At 37.0% G+C, this 20,377-nt stretch overlaps 2 protein-coding genes across 4 annotated transcripts; both read left to right on the forward strand.

Annotated features, from left to right (window-relative positions):
- LOC109850206 lies at positions 1,981-7,955 on the forward strand. Of its 3 annotated transcripts, none has more exons than XM_020420166.1 (8): positions 1,981-2,065; positions 2,160-2,260; positions 2,699-2,764; positions 3,440-3,522; positions 4,675-4,721; positions 4,994-5,072; positions 5,160-5,259; positions 7,753-7,955. In XM_020420166.1, exons 1-7 carry the CDS (start codon positions 2,061-2,063, stop codon positions 5,244-5,246), a joined length of 468 nt encoding a protein of 155 aa, XP_020275755.1. In that variant the 5' UTR covers positions 1,981-2,060; the 3' UTR covers positions 5,247-5,259; positions 7,753-7,955. The 3 variants fall into 3 exon arrangements, with proteins under 3 accessions (XP_020275755.1, XP_020275753.1, XP_020275754.1); XM_020420164.1 differs by lacking the exon at positions 7,753-7,955 and adding an exon at positions 5,386-5,783; XM_020420165.1 differs by lacking the exon at positions 7,753-7,955 and adding an exon at positions 5,420-5,782.
- LOC109847942 (probable serine/threonine-protein kinase WNK9) lies at positions 9,613-12,683 on the forward strand. Its single transcript, XM_020417172.1, has 7 exons — positions 9,613-10,018; positions 10,115-10,152; positions 10,255-10,482; positions 10,806-11,026; positions 11,103-11,260; positions 11,340-11,697; positions 11,770-12,683. The coding sequence occupies exons 1-7, from the start codon at positions 9,956-9,958 to the stop codon at positions 12,681-12,683; spliced, it is 1,980 nt and encodes a 659-aa protein (XP_020272761.1). The 5' UTR covers positions 9,613-9,955.

Below are 20,377 nucleotides of genomic sequence, written 5' to 3' on the forward strand. Positions count from 1 at the left end.
CGTAAGGCAGAATTTTCCATATAAGTAATTAAACAGCTATATAAACCTGATTATTTGATGATCTTATTATGACATAAAAGCTTGCACTTTCCCCTAATTTAAAATTCTTCTGAATAGTATCAAAGAAAAACATGGATTTTAATCAATCCCTGCCAAATAGTTGTTTAACACAAAAAAGTTAACTACATATCTGCACTTCGCATATTAGGCAGACTAGACACAAAGTATCAAATAGCTGATAGGCTCTTTGGCTCTCATGAAAAGTCTGTCATATGGACAAAGATGGTAAAAGTTATAGGCATAACTTAATTAAAGTTAATACAAACAAAATGTACAGCTCGATTACTGAGACTCGAGTAACCAAAGATACTACATATCGACAAACACTTCATAAAAGGAAATCTTACCCTTTGAAAAACACAATGGGTGCCCATGAAAAGAAAATTAAGAGAGAGTTTGTTTAATAGCGCACCTAGTTAGCAATTGCTGTTTCTTCCATCACAATATAATTGATGTGACTCAAAATACACAGGTTCAACTCAATTTTGTAAATATCCAGTCCGAGGTACGATCTTTGGGCAAAATTAATACAATTGTGATCAAATAAGTAGTAACTGCTCAGAATTCTATGTTCTCCACAGATAAACTATGAATCTAGCCAATCAACTGATAAGAGGAAAAAAACATACCTGTGCCTTGAGAGCAGCTGCCAGTTTCAGCTCCAACATAACTGTGTCTTCAACTACGTGAGGAAAAAACATTGCTAAAATTTAAACCATTTGAAAAAAAAGGAAGTAATACCCACTACTGTAGCGGTAATAGTTCTAACACGCTTACAGTGTTAGTTCTAACACTCTACAGTGTTAGTTCTAACACTCTAACAGTGTTTAGTTCTAACACGCTACAGTGTTAGTTCTAACACGCATACAGTGTTAGTTCTATTCAACTGTAGCGTAGTTAGTTCTAACATGCACATGTTAGTCTATTCTGTAGCGCGTCGTTAGTCTAGTCTGCACAGTGTTAGTTCTATCTGTAGCCGTGTTAGCTCTAATCTGCACAGTGTTGTTCTGATTCTGTACGTGTTAGATCTATTTTTATACCGCCATGTTAGTTCTTATTTTAACCATATATTAGTTCTAATTTTATCTAATTTATACCACGTTAGTTCTAATTTATGAAAGTTGGAATGTTAAGGTCACTTGATGATAATAATTTATAAATTAGACCTTTTCCTCTGTGTCTGCAGCCCCTTCATTTTCATTTTTCTTGGGCATCATCCACTCTTTTCTCTTGGTCATCCTCCTCCGGCCTACCATACTATAGGGTTTAAAAGTGGCAGCGGCAGCGGCAACTCCGGCGTAGTCGAGGGCTAGACGCGGGAGCGACGCGCGACTACCGCGACGAGGTCGGGCGGAGGAGATCGAGGAGGGGAGGCGGCAGCGAACTCGGGGGAGGCTTGGGAGCCTGAGCGACGAGTGGCGACGGCGAGGAGGACGAGGGCCAGAGCGACGAGCTTGAGAAAACCATTGTTTTTAAGAGAGAGGGGGGGGGAAGAGAGAGGAGAGAGAGAGAGAGAGAGAGAGAGAGAAGACTGGGTTTGAAGGATTGAAAAGAATGCTGATAAGGTTATTTTGGGGATTTTAGCTTAGCTGGCATCTAATAATTGTTAAAAAAAGGGCTGCAGCCACAAAATGTCACACTTCAAGGGGCTGAACCACATGGGGGAACTAGGAGGGCGCAGCACATGAAGTTTCTGTTTTTTGGGCCTGACACATTTTTCCCAAGAAATAATCCCAGGCCCATTAAAATTCTGTTTCACAAAATATTTCTTTTTACTCGTATAAAGAAAAAAAAATGGCGGCAGTCTCTGCCTTCGCCGTTTCCTCTAGCATCCCCCCTCAAATTCAAATTTCCTCTCGCAGCGCAACGTGTCCCCGCGGAGCTCTTACTCTGTCCGGTGCTCCGCCGGCTCGTCGGAAAACGAAACGCGGGCCCCACAACTGCTGAAGCTCGCCGTCAGCGGAGCCACGGAGCTCCTCAGGGTCCTCGCCCCCAACAAGATGAGGTCAGGTTTGAATCTTTCCTCTTAAAAGTTTCAATTTTTTTTTTAAATCATAAAAGTTTGTTAGTTTGGATTTTTGATGCGATTCGAGCGATAGAGAAGAAGGTTTGAGGAGCGAAGACGTGGTTGCAGCTCAAAGTGTGGATGATGTCGTGCGGATTCTGAAGTTAGATTACGACAATGCGTATTTTGTGACAGGTAGTTCCCCTGAAAATTTCTTGTCTTTATTGCTAATGATTAGGTGTGATTTTGAGAAACCCAAAGCAAAACCCAAATTGTACATTGTGAATTTGGATAATTGGGCCGATGTTCATATGAAAACGAGGTGTTTGAGAAAATCACAAACCTAAGTGTTCAAGGATTTTATGTGATTGGGGTGGCGACAATAAAGCGTTGTTGGTATGTTGTTATTTTTCGTGATTTCGGTCGCAAAATTAAGAGGGTTGACATCTCATAGACATTGGATCGCCGTATTTGTATTTTAATTACTGATGGAGTCATCTAAGTTCGAACTCACGCCCTGTATATTGCATTTTAATTACAGAGAAAGAAAAAACATGAATGAAAATCTTTCTTATGTGGATTCTTATTAGCGACAGGTTTTTATGGAACTTTTGTTCTATTTTTTTACATCAGGGAAATTTACTGCAGACATTTATGTTGAAGATTGTTTGTTTGAAGATCCAACTATCAAGTTTCATGGTAAGAGTCCGTTGATCTATCTTATCTTTTTTTAAAAAACTTTTGTGTCAATTATTTCGGGGTAAATTTCACACAATGGATAACTAAAAGGCAGGTTGAAGCATAAAAATACCTGAAGGAAAGCTTAACACTAACAATAGCTGAAAGCTGATGAACTATATGGTACCAGAAACTTAAATGCATCAAGCAATTATTCCTTAGACTTGCACTCTCATGATAAAATGCCAACATCTGAATATACATCCACCGCTTATACTTAATTCTACTAATGAAGCTCATGAATAAGCCATGCAGTGTCAAATTTTTATGAATGAAGCCTTACTTTTTAAAGTTTTAATGAATCAATGCACAGTGGAAAACTAATACAGCTTGTCCAGCAAAACTGTGTAATGTTGATGTTAGGATTCATTAAATCCTGATATTCTTCGTGTAACAACGATTCTTCAATGCCTTAGCATTTGAAATTAGGTATATGAGTTCCACATGCACAGTCTGATGGACCACGACTTCTTCAAACTGAAGATAACTATTTACTCTATATCAAATATTACTTGACTCCAATTACTTTTATATGCGGTTACAAACGTTAAAGACACCAATTTGATAATCTTGGTCAGTGATTCTGACAGTGAATACAAAAGACCTTATTGCTGCTCTTATGTTTTTTTTTTCTAGGTAGGGATCGGTACTCAAAGAACCTGGATTTGCTTGTTCCCTTCTTCGACACTCCATCTATTGAGCTGGAGAAGATTGAGAAGGTACCCAGACTCCTCTGAAGATTACTGGATTTAGTTAGTAAATGTTAACTTGGTGATGATTAATCCATATAAAATCAGTGATTAATGTGAATTATGTGATCATGGCCAATTTTGATGTTATTGTCATGTTATTAATAGAGTTGATGTTTACGTTATCCAGAATTTCATCATCCACGTAGGCAGTTTGACAGCCTTGCTTACATGCTACATTGAGCAACATTTATGGATGACTAGTAATTTGCGAGCACAACGAAATCCTTTGAGCAAGCAAGAATTTAAAACGGAAAATATACGAGATGGAATTTATTTATGAAGGGGATAGATTTTCATTAAAAAATATCTTGGAATTGAAGTTGTAAAATTAATAAGTGATCTTTTGTGCAACTTAAGTTACTTAACATCAGAGTGTGGATATCTCCAAGAGTTGTTTCATCTGAAATCAAGGTCTTTGGCTCAATCTATGCTAGGTGGAAACATAGTAGTTCATATCAAGAGCTAGGTTACCCGGACACTTCATCTAGCCTCCCGTATCAGTGTTTGACACTTCCCGTATCCATGTCCGTATCAGAGACTCCTTGGACGCTTCTTGAATATATGCGTACATTTATTTAGACATGTACTCAATTATATAAGGTATGATTTTAAAGGGTCGTTTCATTATCTAGTTCAACAACGAGCAGTTTTTCAATTTATAATATAGTCAATAATGAAAACATAAAAATGGTTTAAGGATTTTAGTTCTTATACATGTGAATGAACAACAATATCGATCTCATATAGATTATTAATTTTAATATGCATGTATATAGCTTTGTCCCCGTACCCTAACTTTTACAATTTTGTTGTGTCCCATATCCGCACCCATGTCTGCATCCGCACGTGTGTTCGTGCAACATAGGTCAAGAGGTTTGAGCTTCTTTATCTTCTTGGTAAACTGCGGTACATGAACGTAGACCGCAAATAAGGCTAGAGTCTAATAAATTAATTTTCTATACTATTGTCATCGACCTACCATAGAGATAAGTTCAATGTTTATATGATTCTTAGTTTGAACAACAGGCATAGATGAAGTTTTAACTGTTTGTATCTTAACATATTATAAATTCTAGATGCCATTTATACACATCATCATCATTCTAATTTCTTGTGTAGGGCCAGGATTCTGATGTGAACTTTGTCTTAGCAAAATGGAAATTAAGGTGCATAATCATTCCCCCTTCAGTTAGCTTCATGATTATGTAAATACCATATATATGTCGTTTCCTTTCAGCAGTTCATTTTTCTATTTTTTCCCCCTCAAAGTAATTCGTTACCATGGCTATATAAATCTCACGGTCGGGATAACAGCAATTCAAAGCAAAAATCACCAAAAAGAAAAAAAAAGATATTATCCATATTATAGAATACTCAATATCTAATTTAAATCTTCCTCAACTGATTCTGATTTTAAGAATCATGTCCTCATCCTCAGAACATACTTGAAATTTCCTTGGAGGCCTCTAATTTCTATTAGGGGAACAACCACATATGATCTAGACTCAGAGTTCAAAGTGAGGATCAAACTCTCTTCCTTCTATTTATTCTCCAATATTTGATGATTATGTAGTTATTTGCCTATGTTCTCGATCTCCTTTCAGATTGTTAGGCATGCAGAGAGTTGGAACATTTCTGCACTCCAAGCAGTTGGCCAAATTTTCGCCCTGGGCTCAAAAGAGGGTGATTAATTAGAAATTTCTTGTACGTTAATAGAAATCGATAATCAGTTTATTTTTAACTTTTCTTGCATGTTATTAGAAATTAATAATTAGTAAATTCATATCCTAAGGCTAGCTTAATTTATTCAGAGTTTTCGGTTTGTTTTAGAGTTTTTCCGGATGATTTTTTAACGTGACAACAGTTCTGATCGAGATCCGCTTGCAGTGCTAGTGATTATTTGATCAAATCACAGGAGGAACAAAAGCATGTGGCGGGAACGCCTCATGTGGGTGAATAGAGTGGGTTGTCTACAATTTTTGGACCCTTCCATCTTAAATTAATTTATTTTTGCATTATCACCACATTAACTTATTGCTTAAATTGGGTGTCTCATCTATACAATGATCAAACAAGAGTACCATGTAGTAGTACGCTCCGTGAACGCACGACGAATGTCAAAGTGTAGGGTCTTATTGCATTTTGAACACGAACAAATTTTTTAGTCTGTTTTTTTTTTAAATAAACATCGTAGAAAAGTGACCATGATAGCTGTTGTGTAAGACAAATGTTAGGCGAGAATGGACGGTATCCTAGATTGTTTGGTCCAAATGTTATGTGATTAATTTCTCATGGATTATTGAAGTGTATACTCAGAAATAAACGAGTGGATGAGATCTTTGTACTGAAGAGAATGCAGGAAAAATTGCAGAAACTGGCTTTGGACTTCCAGCGGTCGACCGCGAGTGGCGCGACAGTCGACCGCAAACGTGCACGCAAGCTAGAAAAGTCTCTGGACTTTTCGCGGTCGACCACGAGTGTCGCGGCGGTCGACCGTCCAAACCCTGTAATGAAAACTGGTTTCCGTCGTTGGATCCGGTCGACCGCATGTGGCTCTGCGGTCGACCGCGAGTTGGGCTGAGCCTGGACTTAGGTTTCCTATTCGCATTGGGTTTGTGTTTTGATATATATTGAAACACGGTTTTCTAGGGTTAAGATAGGAGAATATAACAGAGATTTGTGAGTATAGAGAGGAGAATATAACAGAGATTTGTGAGTATTCTGAGCACTTTGAGAGGGAGAACTTGTGAGCAAGTTGAGAGATTTGGTAGATTTGTGAGTATTCTGAGCACTTTGAGAGGGAGAACTTGTGAGCAAGTTGAGAGATTTGGTTTAGGGTTTGTGTGAGTGAGAGCACTTTGAGAGGGAGAACTTGTGAGCAAGTTGAGAGATTTGGTTTAGGGTTTGTGTGAGTGATTTTTGAGATTGTAACACTTTGTACTCTTCTTGATTTAGTGAAATCTCCTCATCCTCTTCCCGTGGACGTAGGCAAATTGCCGAACCACATACATCTCTGTGTTTGGTTTGATTTGTCGTATTTAGATTGAATAGTGCTCGTGTGTGGTTGGTTCTCTTCTCTTCTCTTGTCATCACATATTCGTTCGGTGTGCAAGCACGCTTCCGCATAGGCGCTCAAAATGTACGTCTTATATACGAGTTTAGTCCCTTATTTCGTAAGAAAAACCGACTCGTGCTAAAAGTATTTGATCATCATCGAACAACCGGATCAAAACTTTGTCCGAAAGATCAAAGATCATGTCGTCCTGATCTCTTGTTGCTTCAAATTGAGGGCATTTTAGAAAAGAAAAGATGAGTTGATGTCTTCGGATCGATGTTCTAAAGTGAATTAAGAACAAAATTAAGATTGTGACGCACGCCAAAAACCAAAGGCGAAGCCGTGGTGAGATCAAAGGGCAAAGGGGTACGTGTGTGTACGTGCAGTGTGTCGGCTTTGCCTTCCACCGACCTGTTCAGAGGAGGTCGACACTCGCAAGAAAGAGAGAGCGTATTTGCTTTCTTTCGTCTTTCACCAATGAAAATGCAGAGGCTATTCACCGGGAAAACAACGTTTCGCCTACCTTGAGCATCCAATCACCGTATTTATACAGACATTTCACTGTCACCTAGCTAGAGGGCTCATAGGAAAGTAGGAGAGAAAACACAGAGAGAGATTGTGAGAGTTCTTGGAATGTGTCTGATCAGGAGAGGGTGTTCTCTTTGCATCTATATATTCTTTTGGGATATAAAAGAATTTGGCGGCGGCGTTGCACCGTGGAGTAGCTCCGAAGAAGGAGTGAACCACGTATATATATCCGTGGGTACCGTGATTGATTTTTTGTGCCTTTATTCTGCATGTGTATTACGTCCCCGTTCGAGGCGTTATTTTTACGTTATAGGGTTTTCGTTTACAGAGTTGAACCGTTGGTGGGGCTAAGGTACATTTTTAGATTATAGCTCAAGGATATTTCTTAAAAAAAAGGGGAAAAAAAAAGAGGTATTGCATAATTATATATCCAGAAACACACTAATACTATTACTATCCTTGAACTCATATACCATGCATCTGCCAGTTTACAATCGTTAATTCTCCAACTTCCTAAAATGAGACATCCCATATTAAATTTTGAAGTAGAGAGCAAATTTTCCTCTGTAGTTCCTTCTCATATATATGTTCATGTTTAATTTTTAATTTATCAGATGACCGAGCCGCCGCAGTCGTACAAAGGAGCGGATGAGGCTGGACCTCACACGCATGCATGCATGCATGCGAAGCAGTGGTCAACACATTAGACCATGACCTCACCCTCCAAATCCTTTTATTTTTATAATCATAAACCATTAATTAGTTGGCGATCTGATGGATAATAATGTTAATAACAGGCACGATCTCTTTTAATTAATCAACCTTGTTAATTAATTTATTATAGTTTTTACTATTATAGACCTACGAACCTTGAGAAACCTTTGAATATATAGGTTCGTCCGTCATCAAGTCTGAAGATCTCTTTATGATATGAAATCTAGTATTTGTTTTAATCATTAATCAAATCGATAGTGAAGCTAAAAGTTTCTCCCCTTTTATTTATCAAAACCAACCACCACCACCACCAAAAAAAAATAAAAATAATGGGGGAAAAAATCAACCGTCCAAAAGGCGTGAACAGTAGCCTATACTTTGCTCCCCTTGACATGCAAGTGCCGTGAACTTTTTTCCTCCTTTTCAAAGTAAAACCTCACTTTCTACAATCAAAAATTGAAAATTGTAATAATTTTGGTTTAGACAGAATTAATTAGGTGAAGTAGAGAGAGTTTCAACGTTAAGAACCGAAGAAATAAAATTTATTTATTTATTTTTTGATAGAAACATGGGAGAGGAAACAATATCAAATGAAACACTCCCAAAATGTAGTTACACTTCCGTACGCAACAATTGTCCTTCACAAGTTAAGACACAAAGAACCAAAACAAAAACAAAAAAAAAAGAGGAAAAAGACGCAGTAAAACGTTAAAAGATACCAGAGAAAGACACAAGCCCCTTGCATGCATTAATCAGTATATATATATATATATACCTCGTCGGTATAAATCTCACAATTAACAATGTATTACAGCGCACATAGTCACAGTCTCCAGCTAATTGACCAATCTAAACTATCATAATGGTTGTCTAACCTTATGCTAATATAGCCAGCTTCTATTAATAATGATTAACAATTAAAGAAAAGGATAACGATCAGCCAACAGAAAAGCCCTGCCTCTTTCTATGTGTGTGGAGGTTTTACAGCTTCACGTGAGAGCGAGTTAAAGTTGGAAGTATTGGGAAAATGGGAAAACTACCCAAATGGCCTATCTTTACTATCTTTACTTTGATGATTAGAGGGTGTTTGGGAAGACTTATTTTTTGAAGCTTATGAGTTATAATAGTTTTTAATGGCTTTTGATTTTTATGATAAAAATATTATAAATATTATTTGGGTACGTAGTATAGTAATTTGTTTGGTCAAACGTAGCTTAAATAGGTGAGCTTATAAGTTAGTTTTTCAAAAGCCAAGGCATACCAGCTCTTTAAAATGTGACTTATAAGCTAACTTATTTTGTATTTTACCAAACGGGCAGAAATAAAAAAAGCTAGCTTAAAAACTAGTTTGACCCAAAAAATAAGCCACCCCAAACACCAAACACCCTCCTAGTAATGAAATAGTATACTAAGAAAAAGAATCCTTTTGGATTATAAGTTAATTAAAATATATAGTTAAGCTTATATGAATATGAATAGAATTATTTTCAATACGAAACTAAGGAGCTATTTCACAACTCTGAACTAATTTCGTTAAGGACTAAAACGTCCCGCGGCAAAAATTGGCCAGAAGTAAACCATTTTTCTAAGCTTAGAAACTTGCATTTTTCATCTATTTTAGTTCTGAATCGAAGGAAGGTGGTTCAAAACTAAACTGGTTCAGATTAAAACCGGTTCAAGAGAATTGCCAAATTGATCTCTAAATCTCATTCCATGTCTTAACACTTAACAGAGAGATGGATAGACTTTGATGTACCTAGCTACTTCTCAGTAAAGAAGGAAAATTTACTGGAAAAAATATATTAAATAGTTTCTGGAAAAGATGAATCCCCCCCACTGTCCTCCTTTTGTACTGATGGCTGGTAGTCTCTATTGGATTTGGAGTTGTTTTTATTAATTTGCAAAAAAAACTAAACTGAGGTGTAGTTGGCTCTTGGCCTTTTTTGTAACAAGAGAGTTAGCATTGTAGCAACCTCTCTCTCTTCTTATTTTGGCTCCTCCTCACCTTCTCTCTCTCTCTCTCTCTCTCTCTCTCTCAGAGTCACTTGTTCTCTTTGATCTAATTCTCTCCCAATTTCATTCTTATGGTCATCTAGAATTATAATGAACCAGGTGGCAGATTACTCTGAGTTTGTTGAAGTTGATCCCACTGGCAGATATTACAGAGTACTTTGAATAACTAATCTCTCCCTTCATCTCTCTACTTTTGTTTGTGGGTGTTGCTAATTTTGCCTGATATTATCTTTTTTTTTTCTTCTGCAGTACAATGAAATCCTTGGCAAGGGCTCATCAAAAATAGTGTATGACTCACTTACTCCTCTTGCCCATCTGCAGAATTTTATTCCTTTTTTCGGGGGATTTATTGGTTATCTCATGTGGGTTTTCTATTTTTAATTTTGCAGGTATAGAGCTTTTGATGAGTATGAAGGAATTGAGGTTGCTTGGAATCAAGTGAAGCTGTATGATTTTTTACAGAGCCAAGATGAGCTTGAGAGGCTCTACTGTGAGATACACCTCCTCAAAACCCTCAAACACAAGAACATCATGAAGTCCTATACGTCTTGGGTTGATGCGTCGAAGAGGAACATCAACTTTGTTACTGAAATGTTCACCTCCGGTACTCTCAGACAGTAAGCAACCCATCAAAGTTTAATAATTATTTTTTTAAGGGTTAATTGAGGATGGAGCCCCTGTGCAACCTGTAACTCTATTGTCGCAGATAGTCCCCCCTAAGTGAAATTTCTTTTGCCCCTCTTCAGGGGTCTATCTGCAACTATAGATTTTTACCATGGGGGTCTATCTTCAGTAATAGAACCTTTTCAGGGAGTTTATATGCACAAACAGAACTGAAGGAGTAGTAAGCTCAATTTGGTGATAGTGGAGAGGTCTATCTGCAATTAACACTGTTTTCTAACTATCCGCTTTCTTTGAAATAATTTGGGGGAAATTATAGGTATAGACAGAAGCATAGGAGGGTTAATATCAGGGCAGTGAAGCACTGGTGCAGACAAATCTTGAAGGGTCTTCTTTATCTTCACAGCCATGATCCCCCTATTATACACAGAGACCTGAAGTGTGATAACATCTTCATCAATGGCAATCAAGGCGAGGTCAAGATTGGCGATCTTGGCCTTGCTGCCATTCTTCGAAATTCTCATGCTGCACATTGTGTAGGTGAGCTCACAATCATCGTCCGTATTGAAAATTACATCAAAATTACACCTAAGATGGGTGTTATTGAATTTGACAGGGACACCGGAATTCATGGCTCCAGAGGTATATGAAGAAGAGTACAATGAGTTAGTCGACATTTATTCATTTGGAATGTGCGTGTTGGAGATGGTCATGTTTGAGTATCCTTATAGCGAATGCACTCATCCGGTGCAAATCTACAAGAAAGTCATTTCAGTAAGATCTCATCAATTAATCATGAACTAGCTGTAGTTATGAATTATGTACATTTGATTAATTAGTTTTTGACATATAGGGGACTAAACCTGATGCTTTATATCGAATTGAAAACCCCGAGTTGAGGCGATTTGTGGAGAAGTGCTTGGCTACTGTGTCAAGAAGACTCTCTGCAAGAGAACTACTAGAGGACCCTTTTCTTTGCATTGATGATCACGCTTCAGTATCTAGCGATGAATTTGTGAATGGATACTTCAATGATGTTCATCCCCAAGCAGATATAGTAAATGATTGGGATTATGATTTTACCAATGGAATGGACCTGTTTGATAACCATGAGGAAGATGAGCAGAGTCCTGATTTAGATATCACGATTAAAGGGAAAAGGAAAGAAGATGGAGGGATTTTTCTGAGACTTCGGATTGCAGATAAAGATGGTAATAAGAGAATTCCAGTATGTTAGTATGCATTATATAGATTTCGATTGCTTCTAAAACGTTCTTCTGCAGGTCGAGTGAGAAATATCTACTTCCCCTTTGACCTTGACACTGATACCGCCTTAAGTGTAGCAGCTGAAATGGTAACAGAGTTGGATATGACAGATTATGAAGTGACCAGAATATCTGAAATGATCGATAATGAGGTATCTTCCTTAGTCCCTGAATGGGCGAAAACTGGAAGATTTTCTCCTCCAACTGGTTTATGTGAACGTTGTGCATCAAATGTATCATCTTGTGGTTCATTTCTTGATTTCCTTTGTAAGGCTCAAGGGTTACATAACATTCAGTCAGTCTGTTGTTCTAACCTAGAATGTGCAGCAATGCACGGACGATTTGAGGAGATTACGTATCAAGTGGAGGGATTACAGAAGCAGTATTCGATGGGAGGAGCACCTGTGCTCTCTACAAGCCGATCAGATGAGCCTGATGTGTCTGATGAAGATTCCGAAGGTGAAACCAAAGAAAGAGGACGAGATAGTCGAATACATAACATCGGTGAAGATTCTGAAGGCGAAAGCGAAGAAAGAGGACAAGATGGTCAAATACATAATGTTGATGTGCTGGAGGGAGGGGAAGTTTATGACAGTGAGGTTCGTCAAGAGCCGAGATGGATTGAGGCTAAGTATCAAACGGAGTTAAAAGAAGGTACGAACAGGCGATCGGGAGGATTAAGAAGAATTCTTCACTCATCTCCAGACTTGCAAAGGGATTGCAGATTGGAGAGTAGAATTCAAGACTACCCTTCAAGTTATGCGCAATTTCAAGTGTTCGACGAAAAGCTGATGGAGAAATCTGGTTTCAATGCTGAAAGAAGTCCAGCGCTCTTTACTGTGAAAAACTTCTATAAAACTGGATCCCTCTTATCAAATTGCCTCGCAAGAAATTCTATGTCAGTAATTTCATGTGGAAAAAAATCTATTTAATTCCCTGTATCATTGCATTGTAGACCTCCTTCCTGTGTTGAAGTGAGGAGATTGAAATAGTAAAGAGAGACTTTTCAATTCTTTCACCATCCAGTATCCTTTTCCGGGAGTTGCTTCTGAAAAATATCACATATCTTTGATTTGCCCTCCGCTGATAACATATTTGGCGTATTGGTTAGAGTAATATCAACGTCTTCATCAATCAAAATCAACTTTTACTCTCTTTTTTTTCGCAAATTCATGAACGAGATGTGGACAAAAGAAGAGCTTGCCGTGCGTCGCAGGGTGAAGTGTGACCAATTAGGGAGCATGCCCTTGGAAAAATTGTATTCATCCTTGTGACACAAAACAAGCATCATGAAGTGTAAAACTATAATGTTCGACTAGCACCACAAAAAAGATTGGTATTTTGGTGCGGTGACGAACTTTAAGATGTTATCAGAGCAATTACTGAAAAAAAGAAAGAAAGTATCGTAGCAATTCGTGTCTTAATCCTTATCTTGAGAGTTGTGTTGCGCGCGGAAGCCAAAACCGATGTGCTTCGAGAAAGTAAAAACAAACGTTGAGAGAGAAAGCCAAACAATGCAAAATAAACGACACAAACACAAACAACCAATTTTAACGTGGTTCGGCAAGTTGTCTACGTCCACGGGGTAAGAAGGGGATGGGGTTTTCACTAATAGAGAAGAAGAGTACAAACTGAGATTACAAATCACTCAAACCAACCAACTAATCTCACCAACAAATCTCTAATTCTCTCCAAACAAAACCCTAACCAATAGCTCAGAAAATACCTCTTTTCTGTGCTCCAAATACCCCCAATTCACTGCTCAATCAAAGCCAAAGAAACCCTAAAACGTGTTGGTATTTATACCAAACACCAAATCCCAAACAGAATCCAAATAGAAACCCAAACTGTGTAGAAAACCCGCTATAAGTCGACTTATCAGGAGACATAAGTCGACTTGGCAGAGCGAAAAACACCAACTGGAGAACAGATCGTAAGTCGACTTATCAGTCCTAATAAGTCGACTTGCCAGAGCCCAAAACAACAATTCCACAACAGAACGTAAGTCGACTTATCATAAGTCGCGACTTATGTTTGTGCATGAGTCGACTTATGACACAAAATCTGGATTTTTCGGATTTCTCCACAAGTTGGGATGTGGATTTTAATGTACAACACTACCCTTTGGGAAAGGATAGCAGGCTGAAGGATATGCATCGGACTCAAAAAGGAATAGTTCATCTTTCCGTCCATGAAAAAGACATTCGATCTGCAAGGACATATTAGAGTATTAGAGAAGGGGCTCAAAGAAAGCCAAATTGGACTTTTGGAGTGTTGTGTAGTGTGCTGCAAAGGAATGAAGCGAATGATTCCAACTCATTTTCCTGCCAACTGTGAGCGTATGGACTCATTCAATCCTCTTATACATTGCACATGCTTTGTGACATTGTAATGGCAAAATTGAGCTGTAGGCTGGCTCAATCTGTGTGCTACCATGTTATTAAAAGAGCCTGGCCATAATGTTTGGTACCCTTATTGATGAATGAGGATTCCTCTTGGATTAAATTAAAAGATTCATGATTGAGTTTTTTGGGGATGGAAGCTATGGATAATGCCATGCAGGATGTCATAGGGATAACATGACAGTTAACATGGTCCATGACCCGTTGTGTGTATAATATATATATATATTATATATATATATATATATTATATATATATATATTATATAATATATATATATATATATTATATAGAGAGAGAGAGAAGAGAGAGAGATATGGGTATGCTTGGTACCAAGCACAAATTTTGTGCTTGATAGTGAGGTGTCACAATCTCCCTCATTCATTCAAATGGTGGACCACATTCACATGAGTTGAGGAGTGCATGAGGATATGCAACCATTTGAATGAGTGAAGAGGATTATGCCACCTCCCTATCAAGCACAACTTTTTTTGCTTGGTACCAAACATACTCATTTTTCTCCATATATATATATATCATATATATATATATATATATAATATATATATATATATATATATATATATATATAATAATATATATATATATTCTAGAAAGGGGATGTAAAATTTTCAAGTTTGAAGAGTGACCTTCCTGGAGAATTTTAAGGACTACTATAATAGCATGTGCAAATGCACGTGCAAAAAGTAACATGAAATTTCTATATAAATGATTCGAGGTCTTACATGTTAATTATATTATGACTATTTAATGTGTATTTATACGATTCCAAGTGAAAAATTGTATATGTGTAATGCACGTGATCAAATTAAGTATTTATGAAAAAGTATGTATATCTTTCGTGTATTTAGAAATTAGTATTGTATCCTTCACTTCAATAAGAGGATGAAATCGAGCTTAAATTTCACATAATAGTTTTATTGAGCATTAGTGGATGTAAATAAAATAAATTTTATTATTTTATTTATTTTTTTGCATTCTTAGTTTCTCAATTGTAACATGAAGATATTTATTTTTAGTTGGAAGCAACAAAAACTATTATACATGTTTTAATTATATGTCATATAGTTTTTTAATTTTTTTTTTTTGGAGTAGTATAGATAGATATGGATACGAGATGATACTATATATATCACTGTCAAACGAGCAGTGTAGTGCCAATAAACATGGATTCTGATCTTCTAGAAAGTGCAAACCGGTACTTTTTAAAATCAGCACTAATTAAAGGGCTAAAAGATTATAAAATGTGCGATTAAGTAAAACCTCCGTCATGTAAACTGGTACTTTCTTGCTTGCAGTACTCCGTACAGAGGAGCCCACCACTTCCACTTGCCATGAGGGGTGTTATCGGGTACATTTAAGAAAACACAGAAAACAATTGTTAACTACATGCTTGTTAGCTAGTTATTTTAATAAGAAAAATTCTTCAAGGACCCAAAATATGGGACTAATAAGAGGGACAAGTAAGATATCTCACTCCTATTAGATAATGAGTTGGTCATCATTAATGATGGCAACTCATTATCCAATAGGAGAGGAGCATCTCACTTGTCCCCCTTATTGGTCCCATATTTTGAGTCTCTGTAGCAAAGCCTTTTTAATAAACTAGAATGTTAATCACAGAGAAAATAACTCACCAACTATATTAAGTTCAATATCTATGACACGTGCAACTGCATGCAATAATGCTAATACTTAAAGGATATTTAGTTGTCTTTCACTTTTGAAATTTACTCTACTGGTCTAAATACCTGAAAGAGTTGTAGACATCATGTTTATTTTTTTCCTTTTTAAGTTCATGACATAAGCAGTCTCTAATATATATAAAAAAAAATCCTTTTGTAGGTAACTAAGTCATATAATATGATTGCAGATCCTGTAGAACACCCCATATTGTAGAGTATCGATGTCGCTGTTTGGATCAGAAGCCTGCTTCTATTCAGTTCATGTTCTCTCTCGCAGTGCACCACCAAGACGCAAAAGGGGAATCACTCTCTCAGAGGTTGAAGGGGTCACACAAAGGGTGAGAGCACAAAGCTCACAGGAGCACAAAAGCTCACAGAGAGAGAGAGAGGGGGGGGGATCACACAAATCAGAGGAGAGCACAAAGCTCAAATTTCTTCTCAACGTCGTTGCTCCTCCTGCTCTCTCACCGAGCTACTACCATCTCCTTGACTTAAATAGCGAAGGGGGCAGCCGACACAGAGAGAAGGCTAAGGATACGAATGGTAGGAGCCGACCTACAGGGATCAGAGATGGGACTCGCAGCGGTAGCCGACCGGACACAGGTATGGGAAAGGGGGTGAGTACCATCGGGTAGGAGGTGAAACATTTAGGTATAGGCTAAAACAAATATCAAGGGGAACTGGGCCTGGTAGCAAATGGGCCAACAACAAAAGCTGTTGGGCCAACTAAAATAGCAACAATCTCCACCTTTGGCCTAAGGTAGTGCACAGAGAAAAAACACGGAACTGCAGGATTCATCATCGCCAAACCATTACCTGTATGATCACAAAGAAGATACAAGTAATGGGAGAGAATACACAAAGTAAACTCAAATCACAAAGATTGGGGTAAAATCACCAAAGCATACCAAGTCCACAAAGGACCGAACTATACTAAACGGTCATCGAGTTCAAAGGGAAAAAATCACAAAGCTACTAACAAGCACAAAGCAAGTTAATAGGCCATAAAGGTAACACACAAAGCAAAGAAAAAATTACCCAAAGTCAAAATTCAAGATTCTTTGACACGAGCTAAATTTTTCAGCAGGCAAACACTTAGTACCCATGTCAGCAGGATTAAATTCTGAGGAAATTTTCTCTAACTTGACAATACAATTTTCAACTATATCCCGAATGTAATAAAATCTAACATCAATATGTTTAGTTCTATTATGAAAAACATGGTTTTAACAAAGTTGAATAGCAGATTGACTATCAGAAAATACAACCATATTTTTATCAAGAAAACCAATTTCAGATATAAGGCTAAGCCAAATAGCTTCTTTAAAAGCTTCAGTGGTAGCAACATACTCAAATTCAGTAGTAGATAAAGCAACAATGGATTGTAGTTGAGATTTCCAACTTATGCAAGAGCCACACAAAGTAAACACATAGGAAGTAGTAGATTTTCTATTATCTCTATCATTTGCATAATTGGAATCTACATAGCCAACAAGTTTAACACCTTCAGAACACTTAGAGAAGGTTAATCCTACATCCACAGAGGATTTCAAATATCTTAAAAGCTATTTCAAGGCATTCCAATGAGGCATACCAGGGTTTGACATGTATCTACTCAAACAACTAACCGCATATGAAATATCAGGCCTAGTACTAACCATGAGATACATGACCGATCCTATAGCATTCGAATATGGCACCTTCTTCATATCATTTATTTCAGTTTTAGTCTTGGGGGACTGATCCTTACTTAACACAAAATGGGAAGCAAGAGGCACATTCACAGATTTGGCATCAGACATAGAGAATTTACTCAAAAATTTTTCAACATATGAACTTTGGTTTAAAACTAGAGTAGATTTGTTTTTGTCCCTAATAATATTCATGCCTAGGATTCTTTTAGCATCACCTAAGTCTTTCATGTCAAAATTTTCACAGAGATATTTTTGAACATGCTCAATAGACTTCAAACAAGGACTTTAACAATCAACATGTCATCCACATAAATTACAAGAAATACAGGCACAGAGTCTATATTCTTATAATATAGGCAATGATCAGCATAACTCCTTTTAAACTTTAAAGATTGCATGCATTTATCAAATCTAATATTCTATTGCCTAGGTGATTGTTTTAAACCATACAAAGCCTTTTTTATCAAACACACATGATCAGACAATTTAGGGTCCACAAAGCCCTTAGGTTGGTGCATATAAATATTTTTATCAAGATCATCATGCAAGAAAGTAGTAGTTACATCCATTTGTTTTAATTCACAATTAAAATTAGCAACTAAATTACAAAAAAACTTTATTATTTTTATTTTTATTCTATTTTTATGAATTTAAATAATTATGATATTCAACCGCGTGTGTTGCACGTGCATCTCAACTAGTATATATATAAACATGAGATGACATTCAAACTCGCTGACTGTCCAACAAACACGAATATCTTAGTATTCGAGTTGATTCGATTCGCTTCATTTCCAGCCGTACTGATAAGTTTCAGCTATTAGTGTTACACAAGTTAGGATTTCTCAAACACCAGAGGCTGAAGAGGCTCACCCTGCACATACATATCCTTCCCCTTCTCTTCCATAGCCTTCCGTTGACAACCGTGCCTTCTGACTACTCAGACCATGACATCACCTCCCATTCGATCACCAAATATTCTTGCCTCATCCTCCTCATTCAATCTTACAACACCGCTGCTCTATTCTTGTTGAATTTAAATTCATTACAGGATACGAACAGAAGTCTTATACATACTAGCATAGTGCACGTGCAACTAACGTTAATTTTTTATCTAAACAATTCTTCGTCTTACATGTTAATTACATCATTATCATTTAATGTGTATTTTCTAGGATTTCTATTAAAATATACACCTTCATAATTCATGTGATCAAACAAATAAAAAAAATATTATTATCATTAAATGTTGTATTATGAGGATATTATTAATTTTAGATTGAAGTAACAACAACTATTCTAGATAAGAAAATTCATCTACTCCTTATAATTTTATTACCATAATTATGAAAAATATAATATTTTTCTTTCTTAAACATATTTTTAATAATATATTTTTGTTGGGTTTAATCTTATAAATCTATTTGTGGGCACGTATGATTAATCAATGTGTATTGCTATCTTTCAGGATAACCCACTAAAGTGATCAATTAAGTTGGGTTAATGGGTATTTAAATATAATCATGGGGTTATATGTGCAGATACCAGGTTGTAATTGTGATTTATTGAGGGGCTAAATTACAAAAGTACAACATCTATAAATAAGGGGTTATGGTCCCTAATCTAGGGTTACAACATTCTCTAATTCTCTTCACCCTCATCTAAGAGAGAAATTCGGCTAAAGAGAAAACCCTAAGGTTAGAAGATCCAAAACCCAAAATCAAGATCAAGCAATGGATTCAGGTATAAGCTTCCGCTCTTTTAGATTTTTGTTAATCTCTTTGAATTAATCATGGCTATATGGTTTTAGATCTCAAGTTTTATGATGTAGATCTAACAAGTGGTATCAGAGCCACCTTGATTAATTCTTAGGGATTTAAGTTTTATTGGGTTTTTGACCTTAAATCTCTGGTTAAAGATTCAATTTTTGGGTTCGGATGAACAGTAAATCTCTGGTTAAAGATTCATTTTTTGGGTTCGGATGAACAGTAATGTTCGGTGAACAGTAACGAAAAATTTTTTTTCGGGTGGAAAGTAAAGTTTTTTTCGGATGAACAGTAACTGAAAAAAATCGCCGGTGAACAGTAACTTTTTGGAATTTTTTGGATTTTCTTTGATTTTTTCTTCAATTTTTTCCAATTCTGGATCTGTTTTGAAAATAAAAAATCAAAGATTTTTTGGGTTCGGCGGCGGTTTCAGTTTGAAACCCTAAGGGTTCGTGGCGAGGCTTGAAATTTTCAAACGAACTCTGCGTTCGTTCTCAGGTTGAACTCTGCGTTCATTTTCAAACGAACTCTGCGTTCGTTCTCAGGTTGAACTCTGCGTTCATTTTCAAACGAACTCTACGTTCGTTCTCAGGTTGAACTCTGCGTTCGTGCTCAGGATGAACTCTGCGTTCAATTTTAAACGAACTTTGCGTTCGTTCTCAGGTCGAACTTTGCGTTCGTACTCAGGATGAACTCTGCGTTCAATTTTAAACGAACTTTGCGTTCGTTCTCAGGTCGAACTTTGCGTTCGTACTCAGGATGAACTCTGCGTTCAATTTTAAACGAACTTTGCGTTCGTTCTCAGGTCGAACTTTGCGTTCGTACTCAGGATGAACTCTGCGTTCAATTTTTTAACGAACTTTGCGTTCGTTCTCAGGTCGAACTTTGCGTTCGTACTCAGGATGAACTCTGCGTTCAATTTTTTAACGAACTTTGCGTTCGTTCTCAGGTCGAACTTTGCGTTCGTACTCAGGATGAACTCTGCGTTCAATTTTAAACGAACTTTGCGTTCGTTCTCAGGTCGAACTTTGCGTTCGTACTCAGGATGAACTCTGCG

This window comes from Asparagus officinalis, chromosome 7 (genome assembly GCF_001876935.1).
Source record: "Asparagus officinalis chromosome 7, Aspof.V1, whole genome shotgun sequence".
In the NCBI taxonomy this organism is placed as follows: domain Eukaryota; kingdom Viridiplantae; phylum Streptophyta; class Magnoliopsida; order Asparagales; family Asparagaceae; genus Asparagus; species Asparagus officinalis.

Bases quoted from the DNA above. Each gene is read 5' to 3' on its own strand.
- LOC109850206 (XM_020420166.1), top strand. The intron at 4,722-4,993 runs GTGCATAATCAT...CCTCATCCTCAG, and splicing joins TTAGCAAAATGGAAATTAAG to AACATACTTGAAATTTCCTT. The intron at 5,073-5,159 runs GTGAGGATCAAA...ATCTCCTTTCAG, and splicing joins ATCTAGACTCAGAGTTCAAA to ATTGTTAGGCATGCAGAGAG.
- LOC109847942 (XM_020417172.1), top strand. From the start codon at position 9,956: ATGAACCAGGTGGCAGATTACTCTGAGTTTGTTGAAGTTGATCCCACT. The intron at 11,027-11,102 runs GTGAGCTCACAA...TGAATTTGACAG, and splicing joins TCATGCTGCACATTGTGTAG to GGACACCGGAATTCATGGCT. The intron at 11,698-11,769 runs GTAATAAGAGAA...GTTCTTCTGCAG, and splicing joins TCGGATTGCAGATAAAGATG to GTCGAGTGAGAAATATCTAC.